The sequence below is a fragment of the Salmo salar genome, unplaced genomic scaffold, assembly GCF_905237065.1.
Source record: "Salmo salar unplaced genomic scaffold, Ssal_v3.1, whole genome shotgun sequence".
In the NCBI taxonomy this organism is placed as follows: Eukaryota; Metazoa; Chordata; class Actinopteri; order Salmoniformes; family Salmonidae; genus Salmo; species Salmo salar.
The window spans coordinates 53,568-69,941 of NW_025547958.1; the positions used below are offsets into that span (position 1 = coordinate 53,568).

Consider the following 16,374-nt stretch of genomic DNA (forward strand, 5'->3'; position numbering starts at 1 on the left):
ACACTTGTCATGTGCAATTAATCACTGTGGATATAAATACTACAAACTCCACCATCACAATAAGTGTATCCAGATCACTTGATTGAAGTATAGCAACTAGTTGTGGTTCATTGTAACAAAACAAAACGGATGGCATTGTGATAGACTACATCCAGTTTGCTGAGTAGAGTGTTGGAGGCTATTTTGTAAATGACATATCTGAAATCAAGGATCGGTAGGATAGTCTGATATGGACATTAACTTTGTGTCAAATGTCCTAAAACACATAGGAGCACAAATGTGAATCGTGAAATAAACATGACAACAGTGGCGACCCGTCATTCTGGGCAGGTGGGTTGAACACTACCTGTTTACCTATATACACACACTACAATTCATAAGTTTTAGAAAATGTACTCATTCAAGGGGTTTTCTTTATTTTTACTAATTTCTACATTGTAGAATAATAGTGAAGACATCAAAAGTATGAAATAACACATATGGAATCATGTGGTAACCAAATAAGTGTTAAACAAATCGAAACATGTTATATTTGAGATTGTTCAAATAGCCACCCTTTACCTTGATGACAGCTTTGCACACTTTTGGCATTCTCTAATCTAGCTTCATGAAGTAGTCACCTGGAATGCAATTCAATTAACAGGTCTGCCTTGTTAAAAGTTAAAGTGGAATTTCTTACTTTCTTAATGTGTTTGAGCCAGTCAGTTGTGTTGTGAACCTGGAATGGAGTATTTAGAAGATACTCAAGGCCCTGGGGGCTGTAGGGGGAACCTGGAATGGATCATTTAGAAGATACTCAAGGCCCTGGGGGCTATAGGGGAAACCTGGAATGGAGCATTTAGAAGATACTCAAGGCCCTGGGGGCTATAGGGGAAACCTGGAATGGAGCATTTAGAAGATACTCAAGGCCCTGGGGGCTGTAGGGGAAACCTGGAATGGAGTGTTTAGAAGATACTCAAGGCCCTGGGGGCTGTAGGGGAAACCTGGAATGGAGCATTTAGAAGATACATGAAGGGAAGTGAATGAAATTAAAAACAGAGTGGTTGTGATGTCATTCAGAACAGATTAAAAACAGGCTACATGATTGAGGGAAATCATTTATTTCATTCTATATGCTACAAAGACAAAAGCAATATCTTACCTGGATGATTCATTGACAAATAATGGTTTTGCACAAAACAACCACAATAAAACAAAAGGACTACATTAGTTTCATGTTTAAATAAAATAATGATTAACTATTATAGAGAACAAAATGGGAAAATAAAGTAAATAATTATAATAATTGAATTCTCCTCTCCTGTATGTTTTCTATCTCTGTAACATGTAACATTATACTGAACCTGTAACAATAATGCCTGAACCACAACACCTATCAGTTTATCTGTATAGACATGAAAAGTGAAGGCATTTACAATATATCAACCATAATGCTATACAGTATATGACCAGTATATGACTGATGTTAAAGGACAGCTGCTGAATGAATAATACAACACACATTATATTAAAACACATTCCAATCAGAATAATACATGTATCAGTTAATAGATCACATTTGATCAAATGCCACTATTGTTCCAGCAGGTGGAGCTACAATGTAACAACATACAGCATTGTGACTCACAGTTCTATATTAGAATTCCATGAGTTCCATTCTGATGGTTGTTATGGTGATCAGGTGATCTCAGCCTCACTCTTCTTCAACATGATCACCTGTTCAACACAGAAGTAGTTCATCAGTGTGGCCATGTATTTACTTATCCAATACAGAACCACTTAGACATCTCCGACATCAATACCTGGCTATTTACTCATTATCAATACCAGGGCGATTTACTTCTTGTCAGTTTGTGGGCTATCTACTCCTTATCAATACCTGAGATATTTAATCCTTTTCAATTCCAGGGCTATTTACTTCTCATCAATACCTGGGATATGATATTTACTTCGCACCAATATGCAGGCTATTTACTCCTAAATGCATTAATTAATATCAGTGACATATTGTGGTAGTTGACTCTAATCCATCCTACTTTCTACTACTACTAAGAGGTAACATAATATAGTACACACTGTGTTCAGAATACCATATTGTGCCCTTGCAGCTGTTGTGTTGTAAGGTAGAAACTCACCTAATTGGTCTTGGTGGGTCTTCCTGGTTCCCCCTAAACAGACAGTTATCAACACTTTAAACAAGGTTCAATCAGAGCTACAGTTATCAACACTTTAAACATGGTTCAATCAGAGATACAGTTATCAACACTTTAAACATGGTTCAATCAGAGCTACAGTTATCAACACTTTACAACATGGTTCAATCAGAGATACAGTTATCAACACTTTACAACATGGTTCAATCAGAGATACAGTTATCAACACTTTACAACATGGTTCAATCAAAGATACAGTTATCAACACTTTAAACATGGTTCAATCAGAGATACAGTTATCAACACTTTAAACATGGTTCAATCAGAGCTAGTTATTAACACTTTACAACATGGTTCAATCAGAGATACAGTTATCAACACTTTACAACATGGTTCAATCAGAGATACAGTTATCAACACTTTACAACATGAATCAGTCAGAGCTACTGCAGTATTGTCAGTCCTTGTGATATATTTCAGATTTACAACAGGTATTCTGTTGGAATGAGGTTGGAATGAGGTGATCCTGTATAAACTCAGGTTCTCACCTTGAGCCCTGCTCCTGCAGTATTTCACCAGCAGTATGATGGTCACCAGCAGGTAGGGAGACCCCACCAGTAGACTACACAGCAGCCTGGGTAGAGACATGGACAACACTGGGACTGGTGGAGATGGAATGGGAGCTGGAACAGCAGTGGGAGAAAGAAAATATAAAACACTGGAGAGAAACATGGATGTATGTGGCAAGAAAATACACACTCATTTAGAATTCTGTTCATAATGTAAATATTCAGTATATTTTCATAGTTAGTTATTCTGTTCATAATGTAAATGTTCAGTATATTTTCATGTTATTCTGTTCATAATGTAAATGTTCAGTATATTTTCATGTTATTCTGTTCATTATGTAAATGTTCAGTACATTTTCATGGTATCAGCAAATACAGTGTAAGACATGTTACTACCACGTCAGTACATATTGAAGCATCAGGAGGTGTGTTATATGGCCAATATACCAATAATACAAAACAAGAAACAATGACATCTGGGAAAGGAACCAAAGGGAGGGACATAAAGGGAAGATAATCAAGGAGGTGATGGAGTCCAGGTGAGTGTCATAATGCGCGTAACCATGGTGACAGGTGTGCGTCATAACGCCTGGTGACCTAGACACCAGAAAGGGCTGTTTAATTAAGCACGTCACAACGTGGAGTATACAACCTGAAACAGCCCTTAGCCGTTGTATATTGGTCATATACCACAACACCCCCGAGGTGCCTTATTGCTATTATAAACTGGTTACCAACGTAATTAGAGCAGAAAAAATACATGTTTTGTCACGTCCTGACCAGTATTTAGGTATTATATGTATTATATTTGGTCAGGACGTGGCAGAGGTATATTTGTTTTGGTTGGTTCGGGGTGGTGGTATGAGTAGAAGGGTGTTTGTTTTATTATTTCCGGGTTTTGGGTTATGTTCTATGTTTTTCTGTATTTCTATGTTATCTCTAGTTTAGTAGTTCTATGTTAGGTAATTGGGTGTTGGACTCTCAATTGGAGGCAGGTGTTTGTAGTTGCCTTTGATTGAGAGTCCTATATATAGTTATAGGTTTTGTTTGTATTTTGTGGGAAGTTGTATTTCGCACTGCTGTTATTTTTGTAGTCTGTGAAACTGTCGGTCTGTCGTTCTTTGTTTTCCGTGTTCACGTTTATTTAATAAATTATAATGATGAGCATGCAACCCACTGCGCCTTGGTCCTCTCTCTCCTACGACAGGCGTGACATGTTTTGTCATACCCGTGGAATATGGTTTGATATACCACAGCTGTCAGCCAATTAGCATTCAGGGCTGGAACCACCCAGTTTGTAATGCAGGTTTTAGCACCAATTAACAGAGTAAAGAAGGACCAAATAATCTGAATGTCAAGGTTTCTCATATCAAATCAAATCAAATTTTATTGGTCACATACTGAACACGTGGTTAGCAGATGTTATTGCGGGTGTAGTGAAATGTTTATGCTTCTAGACGAGACAGTGCAGCAGTATCTAACAGGTAATATCTCACAATCCCACAACAAAACCTAATAATAATTATTGATTACATTTGTAAAGCGCTTTTAATTATACAGAATAATCTCAAAGTGCATAAAATGAAAACCCCCAAAATATATATTAATGGAAACAATTACACAGATGACGCTACAAGGGACATGGACAAGGAGGGAAATTACCATGAATAGTCAGCAGGAGGGATATTACCATGAATACACTGGAAAGTCAGCAGGAGGGATATTACCATGAATAGTCAGCAGGAGGGTTTTTAATTCAGTCTGGAATAAGATGGGGAGCCAATACAGAGATGCCAGGATGGAGGTGATGTGGTGGTGTTGAGACGGGGAGCCAGTACAGAGATGCCAGGATGGAGGTGATGTGATGGTGTTGAGATGGGGAGCCAGTACAGAGATGCCAGGATGGAGGTGATGGGGTGGTGTTGAGACGAGGAGCCAGTACAGAGATGCCAGGATGGAGGTGATGTGGTGGTGTTGAGATGGGGAGCCAGTACAGAGATGCCAGGATGGAGGTGATGTGATGGTGTTTCCGCACTCTCATCAGGATTCTGGCAGGGCTGTTCTGGAAGTACTGGAGCTTCTGGAGACTCCTGACAGGGATCCTGGTGAAGACTGTGTTGTAGTCCTGGAGACTCCTGACAGGGATCCTGGTGAAGACTGTGTTGTAGTCCTGGAGACTCCTGACAGGGATCCTGGTGAAGACTGTGTTGTAGTCCTGGAGACTCCTGACAGGGATCCTGGTGAAGACTGTGTTGTAGTTCTGGAGACTCCTGACAGGGATCCTGGTGAAGACTGTGTTGTAGTCCTGGAGACTCCTGACAGGGATCCTGGTGAAGACTGTGTTGTAGTTCTGGAGACTCCTGACAGGGATCCTGTTGAAGAGTACGTTGCAGTAGTCAAGCCTTGAAGAGATAAAGGCATGGACAAGCTGTACAAAGTCTTTATCATGTTTTTATATCATTACAAATAGGAATATCTGATCGTTTGATTCAGAATGTCTCTCAGGGTGATGAGATAATAGTCGGACGGATGTTATCGATACATGAAATGAAATAAAATTCCAGAAAAGGTCTCCTTGCATTTGTCCAAAAGTATTTCTCGTCAATTCTGACATAATGCTGCTCATTCATGATTATTGATGTAATGCTGTGTAGAGTAATGATAAACAGTCGACTCCTGATGAATCATTGATTATGTACGCTGCCTTCCACAGTAGTAACTCCCATCCAGCTGGCAGCGCTGTTGTGTGGTTCCGGGTTCGCCAGCCAATAGCACAACGTATTTTCTAAGATTCCTTGATTAAAACACGGAAGTAAGAATTGGAGTAAAGAAAGACCCATTGACAGATCTGAACATACTACCCAACTCTCATTCGACTTAAAATGTATAAACTACAGTTGTTGAGTGTGTTTTTAAATGATCGTTTAACGGCGGCTGCTGTGGAGATTTTCGGGGAAGTAGAGAAAATTGTAGTGGAATACCAGGAGGAGAATGATCGGCTACGGAGCCTGCTGCGGATCACACCAGACATAAAACTATGTAGAATAGGTTCGTATGTGGATCACAATCTAATACACACAATCTAGTAAAGGAATGGGATGAGAATATATAAATATGAAACAATATGGATGAGCTGTGACAGAGCGGCTAAGATGCAATAGATAGTAAAGAATAGATAGTGAAGGATACAGTAAGTACACATGAGATGAGTAATGTTGGATATGTAAACATTATTAAAGTGACAGGTGTTCCATTAATTAAAGTGGCCAATGATATCAAGTCTGTAGGTAGGCAGCCGTCTCTCTGGGCTAGTGATGGCTGTTAAACAATCTGATCGCCTTGAGATAGAAGCTGTTTTTTAATCTCTCTGTTCCAGCTTTGATGCACCTGTACTGACATTGCATTCTGGATGGACGCGGGGTGAACAGGCAGTGGCTCAGGTGGTCATTGTCCTTGATGATCTTTTTGCCTTCCTGTGACATCGGGTGTTGTAGGTGTCCTGGAGGGCAGGTAGTTTGCCCCTGGTGATGCGTTGTGCAGACCGCACCACCCTCTGGAGAGCCTTGCGGTTGTCTCCTGAGGTTGAAGAGGCGCTGTTGCGGAACTTAAATCTTTCCACCTTTTCCACTGCTGTCCCATCAATGTGGATAGGGGGTGCTCCCTTTGCTGTTTCCTGAAGTCCACGATCATCTCCTTTGTTTTGTTGATGTTGAGTGTGAGGTTATTTTCCTGACACCACACTCCGAGGGCCCTCACCTCCTCCCTGTAGGCTGTCTCGTTGTTGTTGTTGGTAATCAAGCCTACCACTGTTGTGTTGTCTGCAAACTTGATGATTGAGTTGGAGGCGTGCCACGCAGTCATGGGTGAACAGGGAGTACAGGAGGGGGCTGAGAATGCACCCTTGTGGGGCATCAGTGTTGAGGATCAGCATGAGTGGAGATTTCCTACCTTCACCAACTGTGGGCGCCCCGTCAGAAAGTCCAGGACCCAGTTGCACAGGGCAGGGTCAAGACCCAGGGTCTCAAGCTTAATGATGAGTTTGGAGGGTACTATGGTGTTGAATGCTGAGCTGTAGTCAATGAACAGCATTCTTACGAAGGTATTCCTCTTGTCCAGATGGGATAGGGAAGTGTGCAGTGTGATGGCGATTGCGTCGTCTGTTAAACTAAATTAAACTAAACTAAGTTAAACTATTGGGGCGGTAAGCAAATTGAAGGTCTCGGGTGACCAGTAAGGTGGAGGTGATATGATCCTTGACTAGTCTCTCAAAGCACTTCATAATCGATGATCCAAGATGGTGTAGCAACAAGACGTGTTTGTTTTTGTCCTGTTATTATCCCGTGTAAACACTTAGTATTTTCTGTATACATTTCAATCTCTTTTTCCATTTTCAAATGAAATATACCTCCCTGCAACCCGCCTCACCCAACGTGGCACGGTTCTGCAATTTTTTTAACCTTATAAACAGAACCTCCATCAGAAGCTAGCCAGCTATTTAGTCATTGTTAGCCACTGCTAGCGGTCTTTACCTTTAGCTCGGACACCAGCCGCTTTAGCTAGGCCCATTTCCCCGGCTAGCAAACGAAGTACACCAACTACAATACCTCTCTTGCCAATTGGCCTGAACCAACTGGTCTGCTGGTCTGCTGACGTATTTCGGCCGATGTGCTCTCAACCGGCCTCTGCGTCGTTGATGTCGGTGAGGACCCAGCTACTAGCCCCGGCCTGCTAGCTCTCTGAGCATTGTGTCTCCTGCTCGCCTAGCGTAGTGAGGACTGCCGAGCGGCTCCCTGTTTTGTCCATTGCTGCTTATTGGACCTTATGATCACTCGGCTACACAGCTGATGCCTACAGGACTGTTCATTAACACGGTACCTCATTTTGTTTATCTGTCGGCCCCAGCCTCGAACTCAGGCCCTGTGTGTAGCTAACTTACCCTCTCTGCACATTCATCTCCATTTACCCGTTGTTGTTGTTGTCTTAGCTGTTTACCCGTTGTTGTCTTATCCCTCCCAATCAACACCTGTGATTGCTATATGCCTACCTCTAATGTCAATATGCCTTGTATACTGTTGTTTAGGGTAGCTCTCATTGTTTTGTTTAACTGCGGAGCCCCTAGTCCCGCTCTACATGCCTCGGTAAGCTCCCTTGGCCCACCCCCCACATATGCGGAGACCACACCTAGCTTAACTGGCGCTTCCAGAGATGCAGCCTCTCTCATTGTCACTCTATGCCAAGGTTTACCTTCACTGTACTCGAATCCTACCATGCCCTTGTCTGTGCATTATGCTCTGAATCTTTCCTACCATGCTCAGAAGTCTGCTCCTTTTACTCTCTGCTCCGAACGCACTAGACGACCAGTTCTTATAGCCTTTAGCCCTACCCTTATCCTACTCCTCCTCTGTTCCTCTGGTGATGTAGAGGTTAACCCAGGCCCTGCATCTCTCCAGAAATAAGTCTCTCACTGTTGCCACCTGTTATCTTCTTTGTGATAGGGGGCAGTATTTTCACGTCTGGATGAAAAGTGTGCCCAGAGTAAACTGACTGCTACTCAGACCCAGAAGCTAGGATATGCATATTATTAGTAGATTTGGATAGAAAACAATGAAGTTTCTAAAACTGTTTGAATGATGTCTGAGTATAACAGAACTCATATGGCAGGTGAAAACCTGAGACAAATCCAACCAGGAAGTGGGAAATCTGAGGTTTGTAGTTTTTCAAGTGATTGCCTATCCAATATACAGTGTAAATGGGGTCAGATTGCACTTCCTAAGGCTTCCACTAGATGTCACCAGTCTTTAGAAAGTTGTTTCAGGCTTCTATATGAAAGGGGAGCGAATAAGACCAGTCACAGTAGATGGCTCACCTGTTCATTATGTAAATATTCAGTATATTTTCATGTTATTCTGTTCATAATGTAAATGTTCTGTATATTTTCATGGTTACAGCCAATACAGTGTTAGACATGTAACTACCACGTCAGTAGATATTGAAGCATTAAGGCCCCAGGAGGTGTGGTATAAGGGCCAATATCATATACCACGGGTATGACAAAAGTTTTATTTTTCTAATTACGTTGTAGTAGTACGCCCAGTAAGGAACCTCCGGGGGTTTATGGCTGTTTCTACGCACGACGCCTGGATAACTTTTCATGTTCAAAATTGTGATCTCTCCTCAAACAATAGCGTGGTATTATTGCACTGTAATAGCTAAATTGGACAATGCAGTTAGATTAACAAGAATTGATATGACACCTGGAGAGCCCTGCCCTTCCTGTGACTGAGGGCTTCCAGCCAATCAGCACTCAGGGCTGGAACCACCCTGTTTATAACGCACCACTTAACAGTGTAAAGAAGGACCAGATCATCTGAATGTCAAGGTTTCTCATATTCTCACCTGTCACAGTCATCCAGCTCTCTGGTGATTCTCCTTCAGAGTTGGTACACTTGTAGAGTCCTTCATCTGACTTGGATACTGCAGGGATGGTCATCTCTCCTGTAGTCTCAGTCTTGATGAGGGATCCATCTCTGTAGAAATCAGCTGTGAGGTTAGAGGGAGTTCCCTGATATCTGCAGCGCAGAGTCACAGAATCTCCCTCAGTCACAGGAAGGGCAGGGCTCTCCAGGATCACAGCTCCAGCTGTATATAATATATAAACATCATATATAAACAGGTCTCTCCAGGATCACAGCTCCAGCTGTATATAATATATAAACATCATATATAAACAGGTCTCTCCAGGATCACAGCTCCAGCTGTATATAATATATAAACATCATATATAAACAGGTCTCTCCAGGATCACAGCTCCAACTGTATATAATATCTTAACATCATATATAAACAGGTCTATCCAGGATCACAGGTCCAGCTGTATATAATATATAAACATCATATATAAACAGGTCTCTCCAGGATCACAGCTCCAGCTGTATATAATATATAAACATCATATATAAACAGGTCTCTCCAGGATCACAGCTCCAGCTGTATATAATATATAAACATCATATATAAACAGGTCTCTCCAGGATCATAGCACCAGCTGTATATAATATATAAACATCATATATAAACAGGTCTCTCCAGGATCACAGCACCAGCTGTATATAATATATAAACATCATATATAAACAGGTCTCTCCAGGATCACAGCTCCAGCTGTATATAATATATAAACATCATATATAAACAGGTCTCTCCAGGATCATAGCACCAGCTGTATATAATATATAAACATCATATATAAACAGGTCTCTCCAGGATCACAGCTCCAGCTGTATATAATATATAAACAGGTCTCTCCAGGATCACAGCTCCAGCTGTATATAATATATAAACATCATATATAAACAGGTCTCTCCAGGATCATAGCACCAGCTGTATATAATATATAAACATCATATATAAACAGGTCTCTCCAGGATCACAGCTCCAGCTGTATATAATATATAAACATCATATATAAACAGGTCTCTCCAGGATCACAGCTCCAGCTGTATATAATATATAAACAGGTCTCTCCAGGATCACAGCTCCAGCTGTATATAATATATAAACATCATATATAAACAGGTCTCTCCAGGATCACAGCTCCAGCTGTATATAATATATAAACAGGTCTCTCCAGGATCACAGCTCCAGCTGTATATAATATATAAACATCATATATAAACAGGTCTCTCCAGGATCACAGCTCCAGCTGTATATAATATATAAACATCATATATAAACATAACATCAGCTATCTGAAACCAGATGAACCACTAAACACTATAATGTTAGTAGATGGTGTTTGTGGACATACCAGGTACTGTGATGTTGACAGCATTGCTGTGTTCTCCAGACCCAGACTCACACCAGTACACTCCACTGTATGATGGTATTAGTGACACATTGCATGAAGACGCTAGTTGTTTTCCCCAGTCAGTATTACACTCTGAAAAGTTTCCTCTCGATGTGTTCCTCACCACTCTCCATCCAGCAGAGTTGCCCTGAACCTCACAGCTCAGAGAGACAGACTCATATTTAAAGAACTGAGATCTGTCAGGACTGACACTCAGAGAGGCTGGAGGAGAGAGATTTGACAGAGAAGAGAGAGAGAGAGAGACATAGAAACATTGAGAAATGGTTTGATGAAGAATACAAAAACCTAAGAAAGAAATTGAGAAACCTATCACACTAAAAACACAGAACACAGAACTAAGCCTTCACGTTCACCACAGTGAATCACTAAAACAATACAGAAATACACATCAGAAAAACAGCACATCAGAAATCAGCTCAATGTAATTTAAGAATCCATTGAATCTAACCACTTCTGGGAAAATTGGAAAACACTAAAACAAATAACACAGAGAGATGTTTGGATAAACCACTTCTCCAATGTTTTTGGCTCTATAATAAAGATCAAACCGCAAAAACATGTACATGATCAAATACAAATCTTTGAATCAGCTTTTAAAGACTTCCAGAACCTGGATTATCCCCCCCAAAAATGTATGTTTATACCTTTGCAGTACCTTTAGCAATAATAATAATAAACCTCTACTTTAGTAAAGAAAACAATTATGACAGGTGTGTATGTCACGGCTGTCGGAAGGATCGGACCAAAGTGCAGCGTGGTTGTAGTTCCACATTTTATTAAATCCGTGAAACTTTGCAATACATAAATAACTGAATTTACAAAACAACAAACCGTGACGTAGAGCGAAACAAACACTACTCAAAATATAATCACCCACAACAACAGGTGGGACAAACATCAGCTTAAATATGACCTCCAATTACAGACAAGGACGACCAGCTGCCTCTAATTGGAGATCATACCAAACAAAACCAACATAGAAATACAAAACTAGAGACTGAACATAGAAATACAAAACATAGACAAACACCCCCTGTCACACCCTGACCTACTCTACCACAGAAAATAACAACTTACTATGGTCAGGATGTGACATGTGTTGTAATTAAAACTAGTGTTGTCCACTGACAAAATCCAGTCTTTCTGAGGGAAAATCCAGATATTCACAAAGTTTGTGATGAATGACAGGTTGTTTCTTCATGCAAAATAGATTTGGGGTTTAAAATTCCATTAAGCTGTTTTCTTTTAGAGTTCTTTTTTAGTGGTTTATTAAATGCGGGTCATTTTTTACCTTTAGGACAAGGGGAGTATACAGAATAGACTACACAAGGGTTAAACTCTTTAACATCCTTAGCTCTGGCATCTTCCCCAATATTTGGAATCAAGGACTAATCACCCCAATCCACAAAAGTGGAGACAAATTTGACCCCAATAACTACCGTGGGATATGCGTCAACAGCAACCTTGGGAAAATCGTCTGCATTATCATTAACAGCAGACTCATACATTTCCTCAGTGAAAACAATGTACTGAGCAAATGTCAAATTGGCTTTTTACCAAATTACTGTATGACAGACCATGTATTCACTCTGCGCATCCTAATTGACAAACAAACAAACCAAAACAAAGGCAAAGTCTTCTCATGCTTTGTTGATTTCCAAAAAGATTTTTAGTAAATTTGGGGGGTCTGCTATTCAAATTGATGGAAAGCGGTGTTGGGGGAAAAACATACAACATTATCAAATCCATGTACACAAACAACAAATGTGTGGTTAAAATTGGCAAAAACACACACATTTCTTTCCACGAGGCTGTGGTTTGAAACAGGGATGCAGCTTGAGCCCCACCCTCTTCAACATATCAATGAATTGGCGAGGGCACTAGAACAGTCTGCAGCACCCGGCCTCACATTGCTAGAATCTAAAGTAAAATGCCTTCTATTTGCTGATGATCTGGTGCTTCTGTCCCCAACCAAGGAGGGCCTAAGCAGCAGCACCGACATCTTCTGCACAGATTTTGTCCGGTCGGGGCCCTGACAGTAAAGCTCATTTAGACAAAAATAATGGTGTTCCATAAAAGGTCCACAAATTCAATCTAGACACCATTTTCTAAACCAAACATACCTCGGCCTAAAAAAAGCTGTGAATTATCTGAGAGACAAGGCTAGAAGGGTCCGCTCACCAACCAAGTATTCACAAAATGGGACAAACAACAACTCGTAATCTACCCTTTGTTCTACCTGTCTACACCAGATTCAATATGAAACACTTTCTACCCTTTGATTTGACCCTTGGACCACACTAGAGAGAGAAGGTGTCTAGAGAGAAACAACTAGCTTGTGTCTGTTACATGGTGTCTATAGAGAAAAAACTAGTGTCTGCAGGACAGGTCCAGTGGGGTGAAAATAGAACAATAGTGATGAATACAGTAATATAACTGATGAATACAGTAATATCACTGATGAATACAGTAAAATAACTGATGAATACAGTAATATAACTGATGAATACAGTAATATAACTGATGAATACAGTAATATAACTGATAATGCCACTGGGTGAAAATAGAGCAGTAGTGATGAATACAGTAATATAACTGATGAATACAGTAAAATAACTGATGAATACAGTAATATAACTGATGAATACAGTAATATAACTGATGAATGCAGTAATATAACTGTCACGTCGTTACCAGCGGAGGGAGTAGTTGTTTAGTATTTGGTCAGGACGTGGCAGGAGATTTGTGTTGTATGTGCTTTTCTAGTTTTCTGTTTCTGTGTTAGTCTGTGTGGCTCTCGATCAGGAACAGCTGGTTATCGTTGTTCCTGATTGGGAGTCATATATTAGGTGTGTGTTTTTCTCTTGGGGTTGTGGGTTGTTTTCTTTAGCACTGCTATTGTAAGTATAGCCTGTTAAAATGTCTCGAGTCGTTCTTGTTTTTTTGTTTCGTGTTATCTTTATTAAAATATAAAGATGAATATTCACATCCCGGCTGCGTTTTGGTCTATTCAACACGGCTACACCTGTGACAATAACTGATGATGCCACTGGGTGAAAATAGAACAGTAGTGATGAACACAGTAAAATAACTGATTAATACAGTAATATAACTGATGATGCCACTGGGTTAAAATAGAGCAGTAGTGATGAATACAGTAAAATAACTGATTAATACAGTAATATAACTGATGATGCCACTGGGTGAAAATAGAACAGTAGTGATGAACACAGTAATTTAACTGATGAATACAGTCATTTATAACTGATGAATACAGTAATATAACTGATGAATACAGTAATATAACTGATGAATACAGTAATATAACTGATGAATACAGTAATATAACTGATGATGCCACTGGGTGAAAATAGAACAGTAGTGATGAATATAGTAATATAACTGATGAATACAGTAATATAACTGATGAATACAGTAATTTAACTGATGAATACAGTAATATTACTGATGAAGTAATTTAACTGATGAATACAGTAATATTACTGATTAATACAGTAATATTACTGATGAATACAGTAATATAACTGATGAATACAGTAATATAACTGATGAATACAGTAATATAACTGATACCACTGGGTGAAAATAGAACAGTAGTGATGAATGCAGTAATATATCTGATACTACTGGGTGAAAATCGAACAGTATTAATGAATACAGTAATATAACTGATGAATACAGTAATATTACTTATGAATACAGTAATATAACTGATGAATACAGTAATATAACTGATGAATACAGTAATATAACTGATGATGCCACTGGGTGAAAATAGAGCAGTAGTGATGAATACAGTAATATAACTGATGAATACAGTAATATAACTGATGATGCCACTGGGTGAAAATAGAACAGTAGTAATGAACACAGTAATATAACTGATGAATACAGTAATAGAACTGATGATGCAACTGGGTAAAAATAGAACAGTAGTGATGAATACAGTAATATAACTGATGAATACAGTAAAATAACTGATGAATACAGTAATATAACTGATGAATACAGTAATATAACTGATACCACTGGGTGAAAATAGAACAGTAGTGATGAATGCAGTAATATATCTGATACTACTGGGTGAAAATCGAACAGTATTAATGAATACAGTAATATAACTGATGAATACAGTAATATAACTGATGAATACAGTAATATAACTGATGAATACAGTAATATAACTGATGATGCCACTGGGTGAAAATAGAACAGAATTAATGAATACAGTTATATAACTGATGAATACAGTAATATAACTGATGATGCCACTGGGTGAAAGTAGAACAGTAGTGATGAATACAGTAAAATAACTGATGAATACATTGATATAACCGATGAATACAGTAATATAACTGATGATGCCACTGGGTGAAAATAGAACAGTAGTGATGAATATAGTAATATAACTGATGAATACAGTAATATAACTGATGAATACAGTAATTTAACTGATGAATACAGTAATATTACTAATGAAGTAATTTAACTGATGAATACAGTAATATTACTGATGAATACAGTAATATTACTGATGAATACAGTAATATAACTGATGAATACAATAATATAACTGATACCACTGGGTGAAAATAGAACAGTAGTGATGAATGCAGTAATATATCTGATACTACTGGGTGAAAATCGAACAGTATTAATGAATACAGTAATATAACTGATGAATACAGTAATATTACTTACGAATACAGTAATATAACTGATGAATACAGTAATATAACTGTTGAATACAGTAATATAACTGATGATGCCACTGGGTGAAAATAGAGCAGTAGTGATGAATACAGTAATATAACTGATGAATACAGTAATATAACTGATGATGCCACTGGGTGAAAATAGAACAGTAGTAATGAACACAGTAATATAACTGATGAATACAGTAATAGAACTGATGATGCAACTGGGTAAAAATAGAACAGTAGTGATGAATACAGTAATATAACTGATGAATACAGTAAAATAACTGATGAATACAGTAATATAACTGATGAATACAGTAATATAACTGATACCACTGGGTGAAAATAGAACAGTAGTGATGAATGCAGTAATATATCTGATACTACTGGGTGAAAATCGAACAGTATTAATGAATACAGTAATATAACTGATGAATACAGTAATATAACTGATGATACCACTAGTTGAAAATAGAACAGTAGTGATGAATACAGTAATATTACTTATGAATACAGTAATATAACTGATGAATACAGTAATATAACTGATGAATACAGTAATATAACTGATGATGCCACTGGGTGAAATTAGAACAGAATTAATGAATACAGTAATATAACTGATGAATACAGTAATATAACTGATGATGCCACTGGGTGAAAATAGAACAGTATTAATGAATACAGTAATTTAAATGATGAATACAACCAATATAACTGATGAATACAGTAATATAACTGATGAATACCATAATATAACTGATGAAGCCACTGGTTGAAAATAGAACAGAAGTGATGGATACAGTAACATAACTGATGAATACAGTAATATAACTGATTAACACAGTAATATAACTGATGATACCACTGGTTGAAAATGGAACAGAAGTGATGAATACAATAATATTACTGATGAATACAGTAATTTAACTGATGATGCCACTGGGTGAAAATAGAACAGTATTAATGAATACAGTAATATAACTGATGAATACAGTAATATATAACTGATGAATACAGTAATTTAACTGATGAATACAGTAATATTACTGATGAATACAGTA

General features: G+C 38.5%; 1 protein-coding gene and 1 long non-coding RNA gene across 3 annotated transcripts in view; one reads left to right on the top strand and one right to left on the bottom strand.

Moving 5' to 3' along the window:
- Window positions 1-1,084: 1,084 nt before the first annotated feature.
- Window positions 1,085-16,374, bottom strand: part of LOC123732521 (low affinity immunoglobulin gamma Fc region receptor II-a) — a 36,992-nt gene continuing 21,702 nt past the window's right edge. Inside the window, exons 3-7 of one of the 2 annotated variants that reach the window (XM_045711745.1) lie at window positions 10,530-10,790; window positions 9,119-9,361; window positions 2,702-2,815; window positions 2,136-2,168; window positions 1,085-1,716 (exon numbers count right to left, since the gene is read on the bottom strand). In XM_045711745.1, coding sequence (XP_045567701.1) covers window positions 1,694-1,716; window positions 2,136-2,168; window positions 2,702-2,815; window positions 9,119-9,361; window positions 10,530-10,790 — 674 coding nt within the window. In that variant the 3' untranslated portion in view covers window positions 1,085-1,693. Of the gene's footprint in view, window positions 1,717-2,135; window positions 2,169-2,701; window positions 2,837-9,118; window positions 9,362-10,529; window positions 10,791-16,374 lie in introns of both variants that reach the window. The other variant, XM_045711744.1, reaches the window with a different exon arrangement.
- Window positions 4,254-5,294, top strand: LOC123732524 (uncharacterized). Its single transcript, XR_006763193.1, has 2 exons — window positions 4,254-4,682; window positions 4,735-5,294. It is a non-coding gene; the product is annotated as an uncharacterized lncRNA (long non-coding RNA).